This window comes from Belonocnema kinseyi, chromosome 6 (genome assembly GCF_010883055.1).
Source record: "Belonocnema kinseyi isolate 2016_QV_RU_SX_M_011 chromosome 6, B_treatae_v1, whole genome shotgun sequence".
Taxonomy (NCBI): Eukaryota; Metazoa; Arthropoda; class Insecta; order Hymenoptera; family Cynipidae; genus Belonocnema; species Belonocnema kinseyi.
Genome location: NC_046662.1, coordinates 44,136,429 through 44,163,446, shown reverse-complemented (window position 1 = coordinate 44,163,446; position 27,018 = coordinate 44,136,429). Strand labels below are relative to the sequence as shown.

The window sequence follows — 27,018 nt, the reverse complement described above, 5'->3', positions numbered from 1 at the left end:
GAACTGGTCTACATAAAAATAATACACATAAAATGACAATATTAAGATATATTTTTTTGAAATATATTTCATTACTCTACATTTTTTAAAAACGCTTCAAATTTTGAATTCATTTTATTATTATTATCATTATTATTCAATTATAGTGTAATAGCGAAATGTTAGGAACATAATTATATTCCATTGTTAAAGAAAAATAAAAATTGTTTTTTTTTTTTTTTTAATTAATAATGTTTAGAAATATTTAGATAAAAATTATATCAAATAAAATTACATATTTGGATATATTGATGTACTAAATTGATCCGTTTGTCATTTTAAAAACAGTGCAAAATTCAAGAATTGAATTGTTGCCTTTTTTATTAAAATATAATTTACAATTAAAATTTTCTCTTTTAGAAATACAGTTTTAGAATGGAAATTTTTCATTAGAAAATTTCGATTTACGATTTTCGAGAAAATTCAAAATAACAATTTGAAAACAGCCCCTGAAAAATTTAACATTTTTTTTTAAGATTTCATATATTTTGAAAAAGTATCATTTTTTTATTTTCCGGCTTTTTTTAATTTATGGGGAAAATTCGAGGCAGTTTAAAAAATATTTAGGCCTTTTAAAAGTTTGGAATTTGAAAAAGTTTGGGATATATTTTAAATTCACTTGAACTGTTACTAAAATTTGGAAAAATCTTTTTAAATTAAAAAATTTGTCCTTCCATCTGCTAGATATATTCGACATTTGTAGAAATATTTCGATATTTTTTTTAAGTTTTCTTAAAAAATTAATTTTTCAGAATAAAAAATTATTACGGATTTTTCCCGAATTCTCAAGAAAAGTTTTTAATTATCTTGAAGCCTTTTAATCGTGTAAAAAAGTTGTGAAATTTTTTCCAAATATTCAAAAATTTTCATTTTGTTAAAAATTTTTCGAATTATTTTTTTTTTTAACATTTATAAAATATTTAAATCTCCTGAATATCTTTTAAAATTATTCGAATTTCTACCACATTTTGTTTTTGTTCTAAACCAATGTAGAAATATTTTGATATTTTTTTTCAAAATAAAAATACCATTACGGATTTTTCCAGGATTCTCAGGAAAGGTTTTTCATTTTCTTGAAGTCATTGATTCTTTTAAAAAAGTTTTGAATTTTTTTCGATATCTTTAAAAACTTACATTACATTTAAAAGTTTTTTATTTTCTTGAAGCCTTTTATTCTTTTTAAAAAGTTTTGAAATTTTTTCGAAATATTCAAAAATTTACATTTTGTTTAAAATTTTTCGAAAACTTTTAAAATTTCGAATTTTTTAAAACTATTTCCAAAATGTTTTAATCTCCTAAATATCTTTTTAAATTATTCGAATTGGTCCAACAATTTTTTTAATTCTCACAAGCAATTTTAAAAATTGCCTTCAAATCGTACAGATTCCGTAATGGCAATTTCGAACAAATTTAAAATATTTTAAAATATTCTCTTAAAAGTAATTTTTCAAAACAAAAAATCAGTTCAAATTTTTACAAAGAATTTTAAGAAGATTTTTTTATCATCGTGGAACCTTTCAAAATCTGAGTCAAATTTCTTAATAAGCTTCAAAATCTCTACTTTCAAATATTAAGAAATGAACATTTTTTTAAAACATTTTTGTAGTGTTTTCAACTTTTAAATTCATGTTGAATAATTTTAAAACTTCTAAATGTCTTTTAAATTTACTCGAATTTAAATTTAGCTAATTAAAAAATTATGATTTAAAATCTTTCACATCCAATTTTCAAAGTTTAAGGAAATAATTTCGAATATTTTGAAATCTTTGTCAATTTTCTATTTAAATTTAATTTCTTCGTTAAAAGTTATACTTCTTGGCAAGGTGAAAAATAAATTTTTTTGGTAAGTGATTCATAATTTTAATTGATAATTTATTTCCTTGTTCGGAAAATAAGATATTTGGTTGAAAATTATTTTTTTTTTAAACTAAAATTGAATCTTTACAAAAAACTTAAATATTTTAGTGAAAATTTGAACTATTTTGTTGAAAAATTGTTCGTTTTTTCTTAATTAATTTTTTTAAACCGAAAATCCAACTATTTCAGTTGAATATTCTATAATTTTAGTTAAAATTTGATCGTTTTAGTTAAACATTAACCTTTTTAATTAAAAATTTAACTGTTCAATTTTTTCTTGAAAAATTATATTTTTAATTAAAAATTCGTCTGTTTTAATAGAAATTAATTTTATTGTTTTCATCTTTTTGGTTTAATAATTAACTATATTAATTAAAGATTCATCATTTTAGTTGAAATATCATCACTTTCTTGGAAAATGTAACCATTGTCTACAAAATTTATTTTAAAGAATTTAAATTCAAAATTCATGTATTTTTAAGAAAATTAATCTTTTTTGTAGAAGTTAATCTTTTTGGTTAAAAGTTCATCTCTTCGGTTGAAAATTTAACTATTCTAGATGAAGTTTCATAATCTTAGTTGAAAATTCATCATTTTGTTTGAAAACTAATTTTTAACTGGCAGTATAAATATTCCATTTTTTGTTAAAAAATTACCTTTATTAGTTCAAAATTCAACTATTTGGTTGAAAATTTTTCCTTTTAGTTGAAAAGTCAACTGTCTGCTTGAGAATTCGTGTCTTCTATTGAAAAATCTTTTTTTTTTGTAGAAAATTATTATTCTTGTTGAAAAATTCATTTTTTGTTGTTAAAAATTTGTCCTTTTTAATTGAAAATGTAACTATCTGGTTGAGAATTCTTGTCTTCTATTGAAAAATCATTTTTTTGGGTAGAAAATCATTATTCTTGTTGAAACATTAATTTTGTTGTGGAAAATTTGTCCTTTTTAGTTGAAAATTCAACTATCTGGTTGAGAATGCATATATTTTGGGATTAAATTAATCTTTTTATTAAAAAATTCATCTATCTTGTTCCAAACTCAACATTTTTATTTAAAAGTTAGGAATCTAAAGCGATTTCAATTGAACTTAATAAAGTACCTACATTAATCTTACCCAAATATTCACTGAATTTTAAGTATAAGAAGATAAAATAAAAATTTGTTTGAATTATTATTCAAATTCATTAATTGAAATGTTACAGAAGCAAGTGCCTTTTTTAAAACAATTATCACTAAAAATTTATGAGTTGAAATTTTCTGATTTTAAAAATCTATATAATTTGAGATTATTCTCTCGCTAATTTTGTAAAATATTTCATTTTCAACATAGTAATATATAATATTAGATGTTAATTTTGGCTTCAGGGACTGGATAAATAATTTAATCAATTTTTAATTGGAGAAAACGTTTCGACGCACAATGGTGGCCCTGATCAGTGTTCAATTTTTATTCGGTAAATACATTTACAACTAATTTCTTAGCAGGAACCCAGTTTAAAAATACAAATGTAGCTTAAATAAGGAAATTATTTCAAATTTGTTTTAGTACAGTCTTAAATGTCTTTGGTAATGTTTACACAAAGTTATAAATTAATCAGTTGAAAGATGACGCTGAAAATGCTTTTTTTTTTTAATTTAATTTAAAGAGATTTAAAAAGACAAAAGAAATTATTTAAATGATTTGGAAAGATTTAAAGGACATTTTTTAATTTTTTGCAATTTCAAACAATTTATAATTTAAAAAAAACGTAAAACAACTTAGAATTTTTTAAATTTGCGAATAAAATTTTTTAAAGCTTTTCAAGGAATTTCGAACTATTTAAAATGAAATTAATTTAACTTTTAATTTAAGAAGTGTTCAGTTTATGGAAATAAAATCTAAAATTGAATCATTCAATTTTTATTGTCTAGCTTAAAATTGTTTAAAATAATTTGCAACTTATTTTTTATTGCTTCAAATGAAAGATCTTTAGTTTTAAAGTTCAAATTTTCGTTTTCGTTGACCGTCAAAAATGTTTGCGAATGGGGAGAAACCGGAAAATGACCCCCCAAAAAATTGTAGTTGATTAAAACGGCTAACCACATTATTATCATTAAGCCATTTCTTATTTCTCCCTCTCTCTCTCTCTCTCCACGGTGACCGCTGAACATAATTCTTTACTTTGTATAGTTAATTTTAATAGAATATTTAAAAAGATTTCTCAAATTATAAAAAATGAAGCTGGAAGATTTTAAGGGCAATTTTTGAATTTTGCAAGTTTTTGAAAATACAAAAATTTGTAAGAAAAATTCAAATCATTCCAAAAAAAAGTTTAAAAGTTCTGAACAAATTTCCAGCAATTAAAAATTTGAAAAGAAAATGTAAAATAACATGTAGAATTTTAAAGATTTCGTAACAGAATTTTGAAGTTTTAAAGGGAATTTGAACCATTTAAAGTAAAAATAATTTGACTACTAATTTAAAAAAGTATTCAAGTTCAGGGTGGCCGAGGAAAACCGGGAAATTACAGTGAATTTATTTTTTGACCGGGAATCTTACAAAACTTTTACAATAAAAATTTTGTCCAACTTTGATTTTTACCGTTTCATTAAAATAATTTTTCAAATTGTAATTTTTATAAATGATTATATCATTCAGTTTAGAATGCTTAATTCAAAAATCTTTCACTTTAAAAATTTTCCATTTTAGATTTTTAATTTTTAAAATCATGTATTTTAATTTAAAGGATTTTAAAATGCAGATTTAAAGGCTTAAAGAATTAGACGTTTTTAAAATCGAAGATTTTTTAATAAAAAACAGAGTGGCCGCCGGACCAGGAAACCGGGAATTTTACGAATTTTTAGAAGAAAAATCTGCCCAAGTTCGATTATAACAATTTTTTAAATAATTAAAGTGCAGTTTGGACGTTTTAAACAAGTAAAAATTAAAAGAATGTGAAGTTGAAATGTTTTGATAAAAAAAAGTTTTATTTTATGAACTGTAAATATAAATAAATTAATTATTTCTAAAATTGATCTGTACTTTAAGTATAGAAATCTGAATAATAATTGATTTGAACAAACAATTCTGGATCCGTTCAAAATGTGAGAATTTCCAGATTGTAACTGTTTCAATCCGAAAGTCTTGATTAGAATTTAAATTAATATATCATTCATTCCGATAATTTTATTTTTAAATAAAAATTTTCATGATTTGTGAATGATATATTTTTAATTTAGAGTTTCAGATCTTCCTTTATATTATTTTTTATATTAAATTTAATAAATAAATTTATAAATATATTATTTCTATTAATTTTTTTAGCCATTAAAAAATTTAACGTGCGTTTTACTATTTTCAACTTAAAAATAAATCCATAATAATATAATCATAATTAAAGGTTTTTATTAAATTAAAAAAATTGTGAGTCTATATTATTTAATTTGTATCCCATTTAGAAACTTAAAAGTTTTGAAAAGATTCAAAATTAATTAAAAACTTGAAATTATTTAAAGTAATTTAAAAGAAGCGTGTTAACATTTTTTCAGAACTTCTAAATATATTTTAACAATAATCGAAATTTTCCTACAATTTTTGAAAATCCTGCAAATTAAAAAAAAAATCCCTAAAATCTTCCATAATTTTTCAAAGTGGAAAATCATTTTCAATTTTCCTAAGAATCTTAAGACAATTTTTTATTCTTATGAAGTATTTCACAATTCTTATTTTTTTGTTTGAAATCTGCAAAAATCTGAATTTTATTTGAAATTCGGCTGTAAGTATTTGAAATGATTACAAGTTCTAAATTTAATTCGAATCTTTTTAAAACTTCTAAATATCTCTTCAAATTACTCTAATATTTCCACAAATAATAAGTGTTATATTTTTATTTGTAAATTCAAATAAAATTTGTTTCAAATTTGCAGGATTTTCTCAAAGTTATAGAAAAAATTCAATTCATTTTGAAATATATGTAAAAGTTCCGAAAAAAATTTAAATGATGCCTAGACTATTTAAAATAAAAATAATTTAACTTCTAATTTACGAACTCTTAAGTTAAAAAAATTATTTTTCAATGTTTAATGTATCTAGTTTAAAATTACTTAAAATAATATAATTCTGAAAATTTGTATAGTTCATTGCTTGATTCTTTAATTTAGACTATTGAAAGTGTTAACGTTGATTTACATTTTTGGAACTTCAATTTTAAATGTTTGGAATTCAGGGGTTCCACTTTGAATGCTTTAATTTGTTGTTTATTGTTTATTAATTTATATGGAAAAATGTTTAGAATATAGTTTGATTTCTGAAATTTTATTGGCCAAGAAAAATGTTTGCGAACCGGCAAATGACCGGGAATTTTTTTCTTCGTTTAAAACGGTCACCCTGAATTTGTAAAAATGGAATTTTAAATGTAATCGTTCAATTTTTCATGTTTCTAGCTCAAAATTGCTTGAAATGTTTTGCAACTCAGATTTTATTACTTCGACTGGAAACATTTTCAGCTCTCCATATAATTAAAATACACAACAAATAACTTTCCTTTAACATTATATGTATCCAGGAGTGGTTTCTCTCATTTTTATAGCTGTCCAATACGCCAACTTGCGTCTTATTCTCCCGGCCTTCGAAAAAAGGTCCACTTTACTCTCCTTACAAAACTCCATGGAGAAAAAACTTTTTCCACTTATTGCGTTAACTAAACGCTACAGTTTTCATACATATTTCAAACTAAACAGACGTAAAAATAGAACCGTTCCACATTTCAGTCTCTCATAATGCATACGCATTGGAATTTCCACAAGGTTGGTTGACAAAAATCCCATTAATTACAAATCGAATTTCAAATTTGGATATAAAATCACAGTTACTACTTAATTTCTTGTTTTACCAATTTTATTTATTGTTTATAACATATAAATCCAGCCAACTATCATGAGGACAATACATTTTTTATTTCTAAGAATTGCACTAGAACCTTATATTATATTACAAATTTAATTAATTTGTCTTATTATTGTAGGAAAAATACATATCGTTTTTTAAAAGATACTACAAAATTTATTATTTTGTCCAATTATTGTAAGGACAACACATTTTTCAATTTATTACTTTTTTATTAGTGCAAACATTACCAAAGACATTCAAGACTGTACCAAACCTGACTGTCCCTGATAAAAAAAATCTTGTGCATTTTTTTACCGGATAAAATTTTTAAAAATTAGATCTATGTTATGGTTTTTTGAACTGAAAAAATTAAATTTTGTATTTCAAAGTGCAGGAGACCTCTTTCGATTGATAATTACTATTATTAAACGTATTATTTAAATAACCTTACATTTCTCATAATTTTGTAGTTTGCAGGATCTTTTTGTAAATGGCAAAAAAAAATGAAAGCTTCATCTAATCACGAGATTTTTTTTTAATCAGAGAATTTTTGTTTAGAGTGTGCTTAATTTTTTAAAGATTGAAATATATAATTGAATAACAATGATTTTTTATTTGCTGAAAATTAAATTTTTTTACTGAAAATTTAGCTAAATTTGAACAATAAATATTTCACTAATTTTCAGTGAATATCCTTACTGATTACAATCCGCAAACCATTTCTAGCTGTTTGAATCAATGAAAATGGTTACTGTTTTGATTCAGTGACCCATTTCTCACGGAATAAAATTAAACGAGTATTTTGTGGAAACATTTTTTTTTAAATCAATTTTTTAACTATAAATGTAACTATGTTACTTAAAAAATTCCACCATTTTAGTTAAAAATTCATCAATTTGTTTGAAAATTTATATTTTTTTAATTATTATTTTTTTGTTTTGTTGAATTTTTTTGACGGAAAATTTAGGTATTTAATTATTGGTTGACAATTTATCTTTTTTAGTTGAAAATAAACTTTTTTGTTTTGAAAACTCATCTTTTTTGGTAGCAATTAATATTTTTAATTGAAAATTCATCCTTCTGGTGGAAAATTCAACAATTCGAGTTCATGATTCATTAATTCAATTGGTTTAAATTTTTTGGGTTGTTTTTGTTTGAAATTAAATTTTTTTAACTGAAATTTTACATATTTCCTTCTTGGTTGAAAACTTATCTTTTTTGTATGCGACTTAAACTATTTGGTTAAAAATTCAGCTATTTGATTAAAAATTCATCTCTCTCTTTGAAAATGCAATATTTTTATTCAAAAAGTTAGAAATTACAAGCAGTTTAAATTGAATTTTAAATATAGCACTCAAATTAATGTTGCCTAGATATAAATACTGCATTTTAAGTATAATAAGATACAAATTTTGTTTGAATTATTATTTAAATTCAAGGACTCTTAGAGACAAATTGAAGAACTTATTATTTATACTACTATTGTTATTCAATTATTTCGAGTCGATTGTTTAGGAAAATGCGAAATATTTGAATGATTCCATATTATGAAATTATTTGTTCATTTGTTTTTAATGTTAAACAAATATATCATTTTCTTAATATTTTTGAGAAAATTCAAATCTCGAACAAGTAAAATTCTTTCTTTTTCAGGATTTTAAAAAGTTTTAGGAAAAATTCAAGTTAGTTTGAAAATTATTTAGTACTTTTAGAACCTTGGTAAATAAATATCTCTTAAACTCACTCGATCTATTTCTAAAATTTGGAAAAAATTTTTAAATTAAAAAAATTGCCCTTAATTATTCCAGATATTTTTGAAATTTGTAGAAATACCTTCGAATCAAATTGTAAACTTCGAATTTTTTACGAAATCTTCAAAAGTTTACATTTAGTTAAAAATTTTAAAAAATCTTTTCAAAATTAAAATCAATTTTTAGCCACTTTAAAAACTTTTAAACCTTATAAATATCTTTTAAAATTCTTTGAATTCTTCCAAAATTGTTCTTAAAATTCCGAAAAATTAAAATACTTGCTTTCAAATCTTGCAGATTCTGTTTTGACAATTTTGGAAATCTTTTCAAATTTTAAAATATAATTTTAAAATTAGTTTTTAGAAATCAGTTCAAATTATTCCATTGACTATGAGAACTTTTTTTTTAATCATAAAGCCTTTTCAATTTTTTTTCAATTTTTTTGTAAAATTTTGTAATCTTGTCCTAATTAACATGTTTTCCCTGAAAATCTTTCCCATCATTTTTCGAAATTTTGTAAAATAATTTTAAATCTTTTAAAATCTTTGTCAATTTCCTCTTAAAATTTCTTTTAAAAATGAAAAACTGTTTAATTTTCCCAGGAATTTTGAGACACTTTTTTATCTTCTTGAAGCCTTTTAAACTTGTTAAAAAGCTTCAAAAATTTTTGTCAGTAATCTTAAAAAATTTACGTTTTATTAGAAGACTTGAAATATTTTGAAATTTCACATTATTTTTTTAAAGTTTTCACACACTTTTAAACCTTCTAAATTTCTTTTTAAATTATTCGAATTAAAAAAAAAATTCTTAAAATTACGAAAAATTAGAAAAATTGCCTAACATCTTCCGAAATCCGTCATGACGATTTTAGGAATCTTTCGTAATCTTTTAATATATTTAAAAATATTTTCTTGTAATTAATTTTACCAAATAAAAAATCAGTTTAAATTTTCCTATGAATTCTAAGATAATTTTTGTATTATCTCGAATCCTTTCAAATTTATTATGAAGCTTTAACCTTTTTTACTTCAAAATATTAGAAAATGTACATTTTTAAAACTTTTATTTTAAATATTTTCAAATTTTAAATTAATTTTAAATGTCTTAAAAATGTTGCTTGAAAATATTTCCCATTCTTTTTCGAAATTTTGGAAAATAATTTAAAATCTTTTGAAATCCTTATCAATTTTCTCTTAAAATTTATTTTGAAAAAGGAAAATCAGTTTAAATTTTCCCAGGAGTTTTAAGACATTTTTTTGTTATCTTAAAACCCTTTAAAATTTTTAAGCTTCTTTATTTTCGAAATCTTTAAATATCTACTACTAATTACATTTTGTATATAAAAATTCTGGACATCTTTCTTACATTGCTTATTATTATTTTTATTGAATATAATATTTAGATAAACTTACGTCTCTCATAAACCTGAATTTTTCGGATTTTCTTCAAGCGGCAAAAAAAAATGAAAACTTCATCCAATAAAGAACACGGATTTCTCGACAACAATGTTTTCAAATTATTTCCAGTAATTTCGAGATAGTTTCGAGAATAAATGGAAAATTAATCTATAATTAATCTAGATATTTAAATTATGCATTCCTTCTACGTGTACGACCACCAAAGTGAATTTAAAGGCCTTACTAGAATTTTAAAATATACTTGCAAAGCTCGTTTCATTACAAATCAAAATTTAGTTTCTGAATTATTAATAATTTGGCTATTCATTCCTTTCTTTTGTAGTAGCTGTTTGATCACAATATACTCATCATCTATACGCAACTATTTCTCAATAGTAATGCCATGAATACTGATTAAAAATCAGTCCACATGGAGAAAGTGCAAACAGATGGAGCTATTTCGTATCTCTTTGACAGTTGCCAGATTACATAGGCCATAAAACTTACATAGCTCGTGATTTTATTTCGCAAATTTCAATTTTTTACCTGAAGTTAGTTACGTAGAATTTAGACCTCTTTTTTCATTTCACTTGAGAAAAAAGGTTATAATAAAAAACTGATCGGTCATTTATTGGGGGTTTTTTTTTTTTAGTAAGAATATTGTTTAAATTTCAATGTTCACGACACTCCCAAGAATTTTGAACGACAGAATAAATAAATTTCCTGTAGAAGCGATGAAGCTAAAATCTAAAAATGTGAGTCCAGTCCATTTAATATTGTGAAAATAGAAAATTTTTTAAAAAAAATTGGTTTTGGATTTTTTGATTCGCAGGAGGGTCCACACAGTGCGCTTTGTGATGAAGAATTCTACGATGCAGTGGAAACAGGATTGGATAGAATCGAGGAAGAAAATTTGTTGAAGGATCGACTGAAGCAAAAGTCGGTTGTACGTCCAATGACTCCTACAACTCCTGCGGCTAGGCACAGGCTTTGGCCTGAGGTAATTTAATTCATTAAATTTTAATATTTTTAAATCGAATACATTATTGTAATATGCATTTGAAAATAATAATTGAAGCAGGGTGGCCGCGGAACCGAGAAACCGGGAAATGACAGTCAATTTATTCTTTGACCCAGAATTTTACAAAATATTTAGAATAAAAATTTTCTCCAACTTTGATTTCAATCGGTTTTTAAATAATTGGTTAAATTGTGATTCTTATAAATTATTCTACCATTTAGTTTAGAATGCTTAATTCGAAAATCTTTGACTTTACAAATTTTCCAGTTTTAATTTTTACGCATATATTTTAATTTAAAGAATTTGAAAATACAGTTTTAAAGGTTAAACAAAATTAGAAGTTATTCAAATTTAGGATTTTTTTATAAAAGACCGGGTGGCTGTCCGACCGGGAAACCGGGAATTTTACGAATATTCAGAAGAAAAATCTGTTCACGTTCGATTTTTACATTTTTTTAAAATAATTTAAGTGCTGTTTTTAAGATTTAAACAATTAACTGTAAATATAAATACATGAATTATTAAAAAAATTCTAGATCAGTTCAAAATTTGAGAATTTCCAGATTGTAACTATTTCAATACGAAAGTCTTAATAAAAATTGAAATCAATATATAATTTATTCCGATAATTTTATTTTTAAATAAAAATTTCCATGATTTATCAATAATATATTTTTTATTCAGAGTTTCAGGTCTTCCTTTATATTATTTTTATATTAAATTTAACAATATGTTATTTCCATTAATTTTTTTAACCACTAAAAAATGTAGACGTGCGTTTGATTATTTTCAACTTAAAAATAATCCATAATAATATAGTTACAATCAAAGGTTTTTATTAAATTGAAAATAATGTGAGTCTAAATTATTTATTTTTTATCCCATTTAATTTGAAATTTCTTAATGTAGAAAAAGAATAAGTATTTAATATTTACCAATATTTCACTGTTCATTTAAGACGAGTAAATTGAAACCAAATATTTAAAAGAAAACAATTTGAAACTGAATTGTTTCACATAGAAAGCTTTGAATCTTTAGATTTTCGAAGACCTTTTAAACTTTTAGCGTTATAATTTTAATTGCTCTATTTAAGATGTGTTTAATTTATAAGTGAAATTGTTAAATTTTGACACATAAATAACAATTGAACTCTTATTATTTATAGAAAAAATTTGAGTAATTTTAAGAGATATTTAGATGTTTTGAAAAGATTCAAAATGAATTAAAAACTTGAAATTATTTCAAGTAATTTAAACGAAGTGTGTTAACATTTTTTCAGAACTTCTAAATACATTTTAAAATTAATCGAAATTTTCCTACAATTTTTGGAAAATCGTGTGAATAAAAAAAAATCCTTAAAATATTCCATAATTTTTCACAGTGACAAATCATTTACAATTTTCCTAAGAATCTTAAGAAATTTTTTTATTTTTTTGAAGTCTTTCACAATTCTTAAAAAAATTTTGAATTTTTTTGTCTGAAATCTTCAAAAATCTACGTTTTATTTTAAATTCGGCTCTAAATATTTGAAATTATTTCAAGTTCTAAATTTAATTCGAATCTTTTCAAAACTTCTAAATATCTCTTAAAATTACTCTAATATTTTTACAAATAAGAAGTGTTCTATTGTTATTTATAAATTAAAATTAAAATTTCAGAAATTTAAATTACATTAAAATCCAAATTAAAAATCCCATTTAACGCCCACTAATGAAAATGATGCAAACTCCTGTTTAAAAAACAAGAATACAACGACCAAATTTGGACCACAGCGAACAAACAAAAATAAAAAAAATCCTATTGTAATCTGAAAAATTAAAAAAAAAAAATTTTAATAATGTATTTTTCGGAAAAAAATAAAAAAGAGGAATGAAAAATGAGAAGGCAGCCAACCGCACCCCCTTCCTTCTCTTTTTCCTTTTTTCGTCTTTTTTATTTTTATTATCATCAATTTCTTCTTCTCATTTTTCTTTCCTCTTTTTTATTTTTGTCCGAAAAATAAATTTTTTTATTTTTCAAATTACAATAGGATTTTTTTGTTTGTTCGTTGTAGTCCAAATTTGGTCATTGGATTCTTTTTTTTTTTAACAGGAGTTTGCATAAATTTAAATTTTAAGGTTTTTTTTAATTTGTAGGATTTTCTATCAGTTACAGAACAAATTCAATTCATTTTGAAATATATTGAAAAGTTCCAAGAAAAATTAAAAAATTATTTTGAATTTGGAAAAATTTTTAACTACTTCTAGATTTCCCATTATTTTGAAATAAAATTTTAAAGCTTTTAAAGGATACCTAGACTATTTAAAACAACAATAATTTAACTTGTAATTTAAGAACTGTAAAGTTGAAAAAATTATTTTTCAGTTTATAGTGTGTCCAGCTTAAAATTACTCAAAATAATATAATTTTGAAAATATTTAAAATTCATTGCTTGATTCTTTAATTTAGACTATTGAAAATGTTAACGTGGATTTATATATTTGGAACTTAATCTGAATTTTTGACCTTTATAATTTATAAAAGTTCCAAATTTTGCAGTTAATTTGCATTTCATTTAACATTGTTTAATTGAAAAGTGTTAGTACCTTCCGTTTGTTAAGTGTACATTTTTGAGCACACAATTTGAATACACAATTTTTTATTTGAAAACTTTTAAACTTCAATTTCAAAAGGTTGGAATTCAAATTTTTTTAATTTTAATTATATCGGAGCTAAAAAAATGTCTCTTTAAAAGGTTGATTGTTTTCGAAATTCTGTTTTAAAAAAGCCCAGGGTGAAGCCAATTTGCTTAGTTTTTAAATAGATATTGCAAAAATAATGTAAATTTCAACGTTTTCTTAAATTTTCAATAACTTCCGAAATAGTCAACATTTTTCAATGTTCTTGAGCTCATTCTTAAGCGTTTTTTTCACCGCGTCACAATAGCTTACGATTATGAATCGTAAAAAATTTCTTTTCGAATTGCAAGAACTTGAAGTTGTAACAAAAAGGTTGGAAAAAAAAAATTATTATTTTTATTAACAAAAATATTTTTGTAAAATATATGAAAGATATAATCATGAAGTTTCTATGTAATTTCCCAAAAATATATATTTATTTATCTATTATTCCGATTTGCTTACAGATTAGATATTTTCAAATTTATCCAACTTTTTCGTTACAACTTCAAGAACATTGAAAAATGTTAGCTATTTCAGAAGTTATTGAAAATTTAAGAAAACTACTTAAAAACTAGACAAATTACTTCACCCCGGGCTTTTTTAAAACAGAATTTCGAAAACAATGAACCTTTTAAAGAGACATTGTTTTAACTCCGGTATAATTAAAATTAAGAAAATTTGTTCAATCATAAAAAAAGAGGTGGCTCAAAACTTTTGCACACCATTGTAGTTTGATTTTAAAAAATTTCATTGGCCATGAAAAATGTTTGCATGATTCAAAATGAATTCGGCCTAATAATATAAATAATAATAAATAATAATGTAGACTTTAATATAATATAAATTTTAAAGATAGAGAAGGTGACTATGGAGCAGTTGCATTATGCCAGGCTTGGAATGGGAGCCGGAAGTTGGATGTTGTTCGCTGAGGATGGTGACATGCGAATGTACAGGCGGGAAGAAGAAGTCGACGGTTTAGTTGTAGATCCTTTGAAAGCTTGCCACATGGTGAAAGGAGTCACTGGCTACGAAGTGTGCAAAGTTTTCTTCGGCCCTGAGTACAGAAGTGGATGGGAAGCCACTCTAGAAGACATGACTATTGTCGAAAACATCTCAAAGGACACCCTAGTTTTTCTACAAACACACAAGCGAATCTGGCCCGCAAGCCAAAGAGATGCTTTGTTTTGGTCGCACATGCGTAAAGTACCTGACGATCAAGACCCGGACAATCACGATGTCTGGATCGTCTGCAATCACAGTACAGAGTATGACGAATATCCGGTAAGAATGCTTTTAACTTTATAATATTTATAAAAAGGGCTTTAATAATGAGTGAAAAATATTCAGGGTGGCTGCTGGATCGGGAAAATCCGGGAAATGACAGTGAATTTATGTCTTGACCGGGAATTTAACATTTTTTACTAGAAAAAAAAAAAAAAAAATTGATCCATGTTTTATTTCAACCGTTTTTTAAATAATTAGTTGAATTTTTACCTATTTTAATTATGAATAGACTATTATGTGCGCGCACTCATTTTTATAATTTGCTCAGTTTTCTAATAACAATTTATTTTTAAAAATTTTCTGAAGACTTATATTCTTGTTGAAATTAGATTTTGAAAGAATGAATTCAGTGTATCAATGCATGCTTCGTCAAATGTACGAGTACTATTTTTATGGAGCGTTCATATATTTCGTAACGTTATTTTAAACACTTTTACCTTCCCCCACCCTAACTGCTGTTGCGTAATATATTTTATTTTTGTATTATTTTAAAAAATTTAACAGACGTTTTGTAAATAAAAATAGATTTTCAGGATGAAGTGCGGTATAGAAAGAAATTAAACAATATTTTAACGTAACACAACAATGCTTTTTTTGATATTTGTTTAGTTGCACTCATTTTTATGAGACAATTATGAAAGATTTTTAAATATTTAAGATGTGTCAAAAAAATAATGCAGAAGATTTAAAAAAGATATATTTTGTTTTACAGGATTTTACAAATTATTAGAAAAAAGCCTTTTCAAAAGATATTTAGGTCTTTTATAATTTTAGAAGAAATAATAAATATTCCATAAATTTTCGGAAATGCTTCCAAGGTTTAAAATATTTGAAGTCTATGCAAAGCCTCTTGAATTCCTAAAAATATTTTTAAATGAATCCAATTTTTCTTAAAATTTTGAAAAAATTTCTTACGAATTTGAAGTAAATTATAAAATATTTGTGAATATTTCAGATTCGCCAAAAAAGAATCTAGATTAAGAAAAATATATATTTTACGGGATTTTACAAAATAATAGGAAAAGTTCGAGCCCTTTTAGAATTAAATATCTGCACAATACTTGTTAAATTCTTAAAAATATTTTTATCTGACTGGAATTTTTCTTGAAATTTAGAAAAGTTATTTAAAATCTAAACTGCTGCCTCAAAATATCCCTAATTTTCCTAAAAACTTGAATAACATTAATTTCTTCACTTGGGATCTTTAAAAGTTATTCTAATTAAGGGCATGTGATACTTTATCATATGGGTTTTCAGTTTTTAAAACATTTTGTTCACAAATTTCAATTTGAAAAAAAAAACATTAGTGTCCAGACGTTTGCGTTTTTAACGTCTGGCTTTCTTTTTCTTTAAGAACCTTCACATCAATCTGCATTTTTTTAAATCTTCTGCAATTTAAAAATATTCTTTATTCTTGTAAATTTTCGCAATATTTATAGAATGTTATGGTTTAATTTATTTTTTATTTTTTAATGTTACAAAATTAAAACATTTTGCTTTAAAATCTTTTTTAAATTTTCTGCTGAAGCTCATTTTTCAAATTAAAAAATCTTAAGAAATTGTTTTGGGAACCTAAAAAATTTATGTCATTATCCTGAATTTTCAAAAAAGTCCTAAAATATCTTATAAATTTGTATTGTTTTTTAATGATGTTAAAACTTGTAAATATCTCTTAAATTTACTAAAATTTGTTCTAAAATTATTTATTCTGGCACGATGTTGCTTTAAACACTTGTTAACCCTTTTTTTTATTTTATAAAATAATATGAGAAGTTTTTGAATCTTTTTTAATGAGCTCTTAGAACTCATTAGTAAAAAATTGTTTGAAATTTTCCCATGAATCTAAACTATATATTTTTCCTGTTCTTGACGCCCTAAAAAATTAAGTTTATCTAAATTTGAATTACATGACGGAAAATGGGAATAATTTTATTAAAATCTTCCATATTATTTATAACAATTTTGAAATCTTTAAAATTAAAAATTATTATTTCACAATTAATTATTAACTGCTTAAAATTTTCCCATAACTTTTAAAAAAATTATTCTCAAAATCTTTCAAAATTATTAAGACGCTTCTATTGTTCTAATTTTTAAAATAAGTTCTTTCGATAATTTTATTTTACTTATCTCTTTGAAAATTAAAAAAAACAACGATTACCCAGATGTAAAAAAAGAAAACATTTTTTTCTTCTTAAAAACTCCGGTATTATAATATGGTACCAAAAAAAATTTATAATTGAATCTTTATCTATTTCGGTGTTGTGAAAAAATTAGTCATCTAACAATTCATTGATTTTTTTATAAATGATAACTTAAAAAGCATTAAACAATCATTTTCATTCAAGCATAGGAAAAATTTTCACTCTACATTTTCTTTTAATATTCAAATTATATTCAGTATTCCATTATATAACCTTTAAGTCAATAATTAAATTATGTTACTTAAATTTCAGGAACTAAGTTTTAATCTTTATTTATTTTAATTATCAGAAAACGTTAATTAGCTAATAATCAATTGACAATTTTATAAAAGAAAAGCCATTAAAATATAATTCTGTTATAAAACATTTCAAAAACTTTAATTTTATATATTTTTTCTTATTTGACATTTTATTTTTAAAAATTTTATTTAATCTTAAGCTTTTAAACTGATTCCAGAAAATGTAAATTTTAGTAGAATCAGTTGTTAATGAATTAATCAGTTCACAAAATAAAAAACATGATACAATTATTTTCATCTTAACATTCAAATAATGTTAACATTATGTGTATATTCTCCTTTAAATTTTAATACAGCATTTCCATACGTCTAATTTATTAGTAACCTTTGTTACTAATTCAAATCAACATGAAGAAAGTGTGCAGAAAATTATCAACTAATAATTAAATGGTTCACAACATAAAAAGCCTCAAATAATTTTTTTAATTGAAATAATAAATTTACTCTTACTTTATATACATTTGAAACTTCCTTCCTGAAAATCTTAGTTATTAATAACCTTCAGTACTTGTTTTTGTAAGAAACAAAACACTTGTACATATGATTTTCAAAATTTAATTCATATAATCATTTCAAAACATCATCAACATTTCCAAAAAACTATATAATTCTAATAGAAATTGTTTAAATATAAATATGTTTTTATTAAAAAGTTCATATCTTATATCAATGAATGCAATTTTCATGTAAGCAAATATCGTAACAAAATTAATTAGCTAATAATAAGTAATTATTCTGTTCATAAAATACAAGGCGTTAAAGAATTATTTTTATAATGAATTATTGAAATAATTTTTACTTGGTGTTTTTCTAAAAATTTGTATTATTGATAAAATTTTTAAATATTCCAGAAAAAAGTAAAATATATACTCGGATCATTCAGAAATCATAATTCCGATACTCATTTCACAACACAACAAAAATTAGAATAAATAATAAAATTATTCATTCAACTAATTTTCCATTTTTATTTTTAAACTTACAATCTTCATACAAAGAATTTAAAAATTACATTTTAAAGACATACAAAATTAAAAATTCGAATAGTTTAAAATCGAAAATTTTTTTTATAAAAAAAAAACATTTTTAGTTGATCAACTGTGAATATAAATTATAATAGTTTTTAAAATTGAACTGTAAATAAGGATGAACAAGATCATAGTATTAAAATTGATTTTACTAGACTGTAAAATTTGTTTCATTTATAATATTTAGTTCACAATGGGCAATTCGAAAATCTTTCATTCAACCAATTATACATTTTAACTTCTAAGCGTGCATTTTTCATTCAAACAATTTAAAAATGCCATTTTAAAGACTTACAGGGTGGCCGCTGAACCGGGAAAAACCGGGAAATGACAGTGAATTTTTTGCTTTGACCGAGAATTTTACAAATTTGTCGAAGAAAAATCTGCCCACGTTCGATTTCAATAGTTTTAAAATAATTAGTGGAATTTGTATGTTTTCAATTATGCTATTATTCAGCTTACAATGCGTAATTCAAATTTTTTTTACATTAAAAATTTTCCATTTAACATTTTTATTTTGAAGCTTATATTTTTAATTTAAAGAATTTTTGAATGCTTTCTTAAAGACTCGAACAAATAAAAGCCTTTGATGTTGAAAATTTTAGATAAAAACATTTTTATTTAATCAATAAATAATTTTTTTAAATTTATCTGTACTTTAAGTAATAAAAAGTGAACAAAAACGATTTTATACCAGTTCAAAATTTAAGAATTTTCAGATTTTAACGTTAAAACTTAAACGGTTTCAATTTGAAAGTATTAATCATTAAACAAATGTGAACGTGTGACTAAAAGTTCATAAACTATTTTCAACTTGAAAATAACTTCATAATAATATATTCTTAATTAAAGGATTTTATTAAATTAAAAATATTGTTCCAGTCTAAAATATTCCATTTGTATTTAAGACAAGTAAATTGAAACCAAATATTTACAAGTAAAGAATCTTTAACTAAATTTTTGACATAGAAAGCCTGGAATCGTTAAAATTTCGAAGAGCTTTTAAACTTTGAACGTTACAATTTTAATTGTTGTTTTTGAAAAATATGTAGTTTGTAAGTGTAATTTTTAAATTTTCATGTATAATTTACAAATGAATATTTGTAGAAAAAATTTGAGTAATTTTAAGAGACATTTTGGAGTTTTAAAAAGATAAAAACTTATCATGCACATTTTAGAAAGTTTTCTGAGAATCTTCTAGAATCTTTTTTAAAAATTGTATTTTTAAATCTTTGAAAAACTTTTTAAATATTCTCTTAAAATAATTTTTCAAAATGAAAATTATATTTAATTTTCCTGTGAATCTTAAGAAAATGTTTTTATTCTTTTCAAGCTTGTCACAATTCTTGAAAAGAATCAAAATTTTTTTGTTTAAAATCTGCGAAAATCTACATTTTGTTTACTATTAGGCTATCATTTCAAGTTTTACATTAAGTTTGAATCTTTTTAAAACTTCTACATATCTTTTAAAATTACTCAAATTTCGCCTACAAATAATAAATGTTCGATTGTTATTTATCCAAATTGTGAAGAAATTTTCTAAAATTTGCAGGATTTGCTGAAAATGGTAGAAAAAATTGAATTAATTTTGAGAGATATTTAGAAGTTTTGAAAAAATATCCAAAATAATTTGAAATTTAAAACATCTTCTAGATTTCTCAAGATTTTGAAATAAAATTTTGAAGCTTTCCAAGGATGTTTAAACTAATTAAAAAGAAAATAATTGAATTTCTAATTTAAGAAGTGTTCAGTTAAAATTTGTTCAATTTTTCAATATTTAATGTTTCTAGCTTAAAATTCCTTAAAATGATGTAATTTTGAACATTTTAAAGTTCATTGATTGATTTTCTAATTTAGAGCATTGAAAATGATAACGTGATAATTTTATACGCATAAATTATTGAGCATTTGAATGCAAAACTTTTTAATCAAAAACTTAAATTTCAATTTTTCTTTACAGAGAGATAAATTTTGAACAAAATAGTTACCTCTTCAGTTACAAAACTCAATGTTCTACAACAACAATTATAGTTACAAATAATTTTCTACAAACATTTAATTTTTTTGTTGCAAATTTAATTGTTTTTGGGTGAGAATTCAACAATTTAGTTAAAAAATCAACTAATTGTTTGAAAATTCGTTTTTTTTGGTAAAAAATACATTTTGTTTAAGGATGCAAGTTTTTGGTTAAAAATTAAAATTCGTCTTTAGTTTCAAAATTCAACTGTTTTGTAAAAAGTTATTTTTTTAAAATGATTTTTTAAGGAAAATTTAACTATTTCATTTTTTGTTAAAAGTTGGTCTTTTGAAATTAAAAATTTCAACTATTTAGTTGAAAATTTTTCTACAAACCGTCGTTTTTCTAAAAAAATCAATCTCTTTGATTGAAATATCAACTATTAAATTTTTGATGAGAACCCATCTTGTTTGGTTAAAAATTGAGGTTTTAAACGAGAATTGTCACTATTTGTTTAAAAATTCAATTTTTTTTTTAAATTGAACTTTTTTTTGTCCAAATTTATATTTTCAGTTTGGAAATTCCACTTTCTTGTAAAAAATTCGTTAATTTAGTTTTTCAAATGTATCTTCTATACTTTGTAAAAAGTTAATCTCTTGTAGTTTAAAATTTCTAGTATTTGGCTAAAAATTAGTGTAATTTGTCGAAAATTCGTCTTTCAAGTTAAACAATTTTTTCCTCTCTTTTTTTCTCATTATTTATTGTTTTATTTTATATGTCTTGTTTTCATTTTTTTCTTGTTTGAAAATTGAACAGTTATGTACAAATTCCATCTAGTTGACTTGGAATTTCATCATTTTAGATGAAATTTTTCCCTTATTGACTGATCTTTCTTGTTTAAAATTCCAACTCTTGCTAAAAATTCATCATTTTGATTGGAAAATCAATCTCTTTTGTTAGAAATTTTATTTTTGTTGTTGTTGAAACTGCAACTTTCTGGACGTATTTGATTAAAAATGAAAATATTTTGTTTTAAATATCAACAAAATTAGCTAAACAATATAAGCATAAATTACATAGTATATGGGGGGGGGGGGGGGCCAAAACGAATGGACCCTGAAAAAGGGGGATTCTTAAAGGACTTTAAAGCTTGTAGACACTATTTTGAATTTCCGAAATAAGTCCGAGGCCTGTGACCAAAATAATTTTATTCAAAGAATAATAAGGATTTTTTTTGCAGGCAAATGTTGGTAAATGTGTTAGAATTTATTTGACTGTTTGTCTTATGTGTCAAACAATTGTTGACCCGCCAAAGGACAGAGAAATCACGAGAGACGACATCACATGTAAAATAACTTATTGCTCTGTTGGTGAGTATTTGGCAATTGATTCTTTCAATCAGAGTGTCTAGCGTCTACTGTGTATTAAACAAAAATTTCCAGAATTTTTCCAGGTTTTCGAGAACTAAAAAATACATTTTTCCAGGTATCTTTTGTTTTACAGTGAAAAATACTTTTCATTAAACATTAAACTGCGATGCGCCACCTGTTGAGAAAAATCCGAACTAGAAAGAATAGGTACGATTTCAAAGATGTACATTAATTTTTGTATAAAAGTGTTTTAACGATTTTTGTTGTGGAGAAACATATTTTTTTACAGAAATATCTGTCCAACTGTGATTTTCACTCTTTTTTAAAATACATTTTCAGTTGATCAATTGTTTATATAAATTAGTAATGATTTTTAAAACTAAACTCATTTTTACAATTTAAAAAGTGAATAATAATTAACTTTACAAGATCGAAACTTTATAAACTATTTTTAATTTTAAAATAACTTCCAAATAATATATTTAAAATTAAAGGCTTTTATTAAATTTTAAATATTATTTCAGTCTAAAATATTCCATTTTTAAACCATTCAATTTGAAATTTTTTAATTCAGAAAATTAATAATTACTTAATATTTAAAAAATATCTGACTGTTTATTTAAAATCTGCAATTATAGTTAAATATTAAAATATAAATTTTGAAAGTTACATTTTAATAGTTCTATTTAAAAAAAATTAATTTGCAAGTAAAATTGTTGAACTTCGATGTATAAATAACTATTGAACACATATTATTGTTTTAAAAAATTCCAGGAAGCCTGAGGTAATATTTAGGAGTTAAAAAAAAATTCAATTTAAAATTTGAAATGATTTGAAATAATTTAAGCAAAGTGTGTGTGTCTACCGACAAAATATAAATGTTGGCAGATTTCGAACAAAAAGTTTAAAAGATTTTAAAGAATTTGGAATGGCTTCAGAAGATTAAAAAGCATTTCCTATGAAAATTAATAATGATTTTTATTTTGAAAAGATAATTTTAAGTGATTATTCACAAAGATTTAGAAAGATTTACAAAATTATCAAAAATAAATGTGGAAGATTTTAAGGAAATTTGTTTAATTTGGCAGAATTTAAAAAGAACTTTTGAAAAAATTGTAGTTATCTTAATAAATGTTTAGAGGTTCTGAAATAATTTCAAAAATAATAAAAAAAATTGAAGAAAAAAAATGTAAACATCATACAGATGTTTCAAGATTTTCAAATAAATTTTCAAAGCATTTTAATGATTTTTTAACCATTTAAAATATAAATAATTCAAGTTTTAATTTGAGAAGTGTTCAGTTTATAAAAAAATGTAATCGTTCAGTTTTTAATGTTTCTGGCTTAAAATTGCTTTAAATACAACTTATAAAAGTTAAGAAATTTACTTTGCAGTTTAACTGCATTTAATTAAAAATTGTTCAGTTTAAAAGTGTTAGTAGCTTTCATTTTATATGTGTAAATTATTTGAAAAGTTTGAAATTCAAGAGTTCCACTTAGAGTGCTTTCATTTGCAGCTCAATTTTTATTGATTCAAATGGTAAAATTGTTAGCTTTAAAGTTCGATTTTTTAAATTTCATTGATCGTGAGCAATATTTGCGAACATAAATTCATTGAAACTTACCTGAAATAGTGAAATAATTATGTTTTTTAAAACCTATTTGACAAAAATGTGTTTTTTCGCTATATAATATGGAAATTCTATGTATAAATATTTGTTTTTTTTTTATGAAGATTTGTTTTTTTTTCAATCATTGTTTTATACTTCACAAAATTAATGTAAAAACTCTTTTATTCAAAAATTAATGTACAACTTTAAAATTGTACCTACTCTTTCTAGTTCCAGTTTTGGGCACCAGATGGCGAAATGGTAGACCACCATTCCCAATAGTCTAAAGAGAGTTCAACCATTTTAGTTTTCAGTAAAATAATTTAATTTTAAACAAAATAGTTGAATTTTCTACCAAATTTTTGAATTTTCAATCTAAAAATATCAATTTTCTACCAAATGATCGAACTTTAAACAAAATGATTAGAGTTCAATCAACAACAGTTAAATTGTCAACAAAATATTGGAATGTTTAAGAAGACAGTTCCATTTTTAACAAGAAAAAAGGTGAATTTTAAATACAAAAGGACGAATTTACTGTCCGAATAGACGAATGTTTAACAATATCGTTTAATATTCAACGAGAAAGGATGAGTTTTTAACCAAATATTTGAATTTTCAACAGAATATTGTCAACTTTTCTACAAAACAGTTGAAATTTACACCGCATATATTAATTATCTGCCAAAAAGATGTATTTTCAAAAAATTAAACTTTTAAGCCAAAAGACGAATTTTGTTGTTGCAAAATAGCTTCTATTCTTAACCCGAAAATATACATTTTCAACAAAAAAGTTCATTTTTAACCAAAAATTGAAAATTTACATTTTCAGGTAAGAAATTAATTTTAAAAAAAGTATATTGAACAAAATAGTTAAATTTTCAACAAAAAGATGAAAGTTCAAAGAGGCAAATAAATTTTGAACAAAGTGGTTCAACTATTCCCCAAGTAGTTAAATTTGTAATTAAAAAAAAAATCAGCCAAAAATAGAATAGTGGCATTATTAATTGAAGAAAAGATGAAATTTGTATCAAAAGAGATGAATTTCCAAAAAATATAGATGAATTTTCAACAAAAGAAGTGGATTTTATACGAAAAAATAATTTCCAATCAATAGAGAAAAAAATTTCAACCAAATTGTTAAATTTTCAAGCCAAAAAGATGAATCCTTTACAAAACAGTTCAATTTTCAACTAGAAAATGTGAATTTTTAACCATAAAGATCATTTTTATCCAAATAGTTAAATTTTCTACCAAAATAATAAAACCTTTAAGTCAAAAAGAAAAATATTCAACAAAACAGTTGAATTTTCCAGCCCAAACCACTATTTTTTTTACAAAATATTTAGATTTTTAACCAGAATATATGAATTGAAAAAAAAAAACTAAAAGAAAACGATTATAACTCAATCTTGTCGGATCGGGAAATGACCATGAATTTTACAAATTTTTAGAAAAAAAAATCCTTTCAACTTCGATTTTAACCGTTTTTTTAAATAATTAGTTTAATTTTGATCTAGAAATTTAGAATCCTTTTAAAAATTTTTACAGACTTCAGAAGAATAAAAAAACATTTTCTAGGAATTTTATAATAAAATTTCGAATCATTTTAAGGATTTTTAAACTATTTAAATTTAAAATAATTTAATTTTCAATTTGAAAGGGAAAAAGTAACAAAAGTCTGAATTGGAGCAGGGAATTTTTCCTTAGGAATTCTAATTCTGAATTGAAGAAGGAAATTTTCAAATTTCAACCAATTCTGAGTTGAAACTGGTATTATTTATCCAAAAGAATTATAATTTGTCTTGGAAATGGGAATTTTAAAAATTAAATAAATTCCGAGCTGGAGCAGGAAATTTTAAAAGGAATTAATTCTAATTTGAAACGTAATATATTCGAAAAAATTAAAATTACGAATTGGAACAGGGGAGTTTAAAGAATGGGAAATTGAATTTTTTAAACAACATTATGATTTTGGGTTGAAAAGAGTTACTTTCGAAAAAATTAAAATTATCAATTGGAACAGGGAAGTTTACAGAAAAATTCTAATTTTCAGTTAAAACGGATATTTTCGAAAAGACTTAAAATTCTGGATTTGAACAGGGAATTTTCAATTTTTAAGCAATTTCGAGTTGGAACTGGAATTTATTCAGGAGAATAACAATTCTGAATGGGAAATTGAATTTTTTAAACAAAATTATGATTTTGGGTTGAAAAGAGTTACTTTCGAAAAAATTTAAATTATCAATTGGAACAGGGAAGTTTACAGAAAAATTCTAATTTTTAAATGAATTTTGAGTTGGAACTGGTATTTATCTAAAAGAATTATAATTTGTCTTGGAAATGGGAATCATAAAAATTAAATAAATTCCGAGCTGGAACAGGGAATTTTGTTAAAGAATTAATTCTAAGCTGAAACGGAATATTTTCGAAAAAATTAAAATGATGAATTTGGAACAGGGAAAGTTTAAAGAAAAATTATAATTCTTAGTTGGAACGAAGAATTTTCGAAAAGAATTTAAAATCCGGATTTGAAAAGGGAATTTTCAATTTTTAATGAATTTCGAGTTTGAATTTATTCAGGAGAATAACAATTCTGAATGAAAAAAATAAATTTTTTAACGAAAATTATAATTCTGGGTTGAAAAGAGTTTTACAGGAATTTTACAGAAAAATTCTAATTCTTAGTTGAAACGGAAAATTTTCGAAAAGAATTAAAATTCTTGATTTGTACAGGGATTTTTTTCAAAAGAATTTTATTTCTAAACGGAATAGAAGAATTTTCTTAAAGAATTAAAATTCTGGATCTGAACAGGGAATTTTCAGTTTCTAACCAATTCTGAGCTGAAATTTATCCAAGGGAATAACAATTCTCCATAGAAAATGGAACTTTTAAACGAAAATTATTCAAATGCAATTGTTCTTAAAGTTGAAAAAATTGAGAATAAAGATGTTTTCTATTTACGAACAAAAGTAAAAAATTAAAAATCAAGTGAAAACAAACCAAAAAAACAATTCAGCCACTTTTTTAACAGTATTTTTTTACCTTTTTCTTTTTTTAGCAGAGTGAACTAAAATTTGAAAACCTATTTTTTTCTTTAAGGGAATACAAATTCCAGAATCATGAGCAAAAATTAAGGGCTTTTCCAGGTAAAAAAATGCAAGGACTTTTCCAGGTTATCCAAGATGCTAGACACCCTATTTTAATACTGTTTGATAAATATTTGCCGAATTTAATGAATATTATTTTTTATATTTTCAGTTAACCCCGGTGGATGGGCTCCATCGTCCGTTTTACGTGCCCTCTACAAAAGGGAATATCCGAAGTTTCTGAAACGCTTTACCCACTACTGCAAAGAGCAGTGCAAAGACAAGCCAATTACATTCTAAATTGTTTTAATATTTTTTTTTTTTATATTATTCTCGCGAATTGTGATGATGCAAGCAGTGTATTTATTGATGAAACAACACGAAATTGATTTTGAGAGACGCGGACGAGTTTTGCTAAGCCCTATTAAGAAATTCTTTTGAAAACTATTTCCGAATTTTTTTTTTTTTTATTTTTCTCGATTACTTTTTATCTGACCTCTTCTGAATACAAGGTGGCCGTTTTAATAATAAAAATTTAAAGTGGAACTTTTGTCATTTTAAAAGTTTTCGTAATTCAAAAATGT

The 27,018-nt window shown here is 23.3% G+C and overlaps 1 protein-coding gene across 1 annotated transcript in view; it reads left to right on the top strand.

The window, feature by feature from the left end:
• Nucleotides 1–27,018, top strand: part of LOC117174104 (ceramide transfer protein) — a 46,702-nt gene extending 19,684 nt beyond the window's left edge. The window contains exons 4-7 of the mRNA XM_033362853.1: nucleotides 10,744–10,911; nucleotides 14,445–14,873; nucleotides 21,605–21,734; nucleotides 26,607–27,018. Of these exons, the coding sequence (XP_033218744.1) occupies nucleotides 10,744–10,911; nucleotides 14,445–14,873; nucleotides 21,605–21,734; nucleotides 26,607–26,734 (855 nt within the window). The 3' untranslated portion in view covers nucleotides 26,735–27,018. The remainder of the gene's footprint in view (nucleotides 1–10,743; nucleotides 10,912–14,444; nucleotides 14,874–21,604; nucleotides 21,735–26,606) is intronic.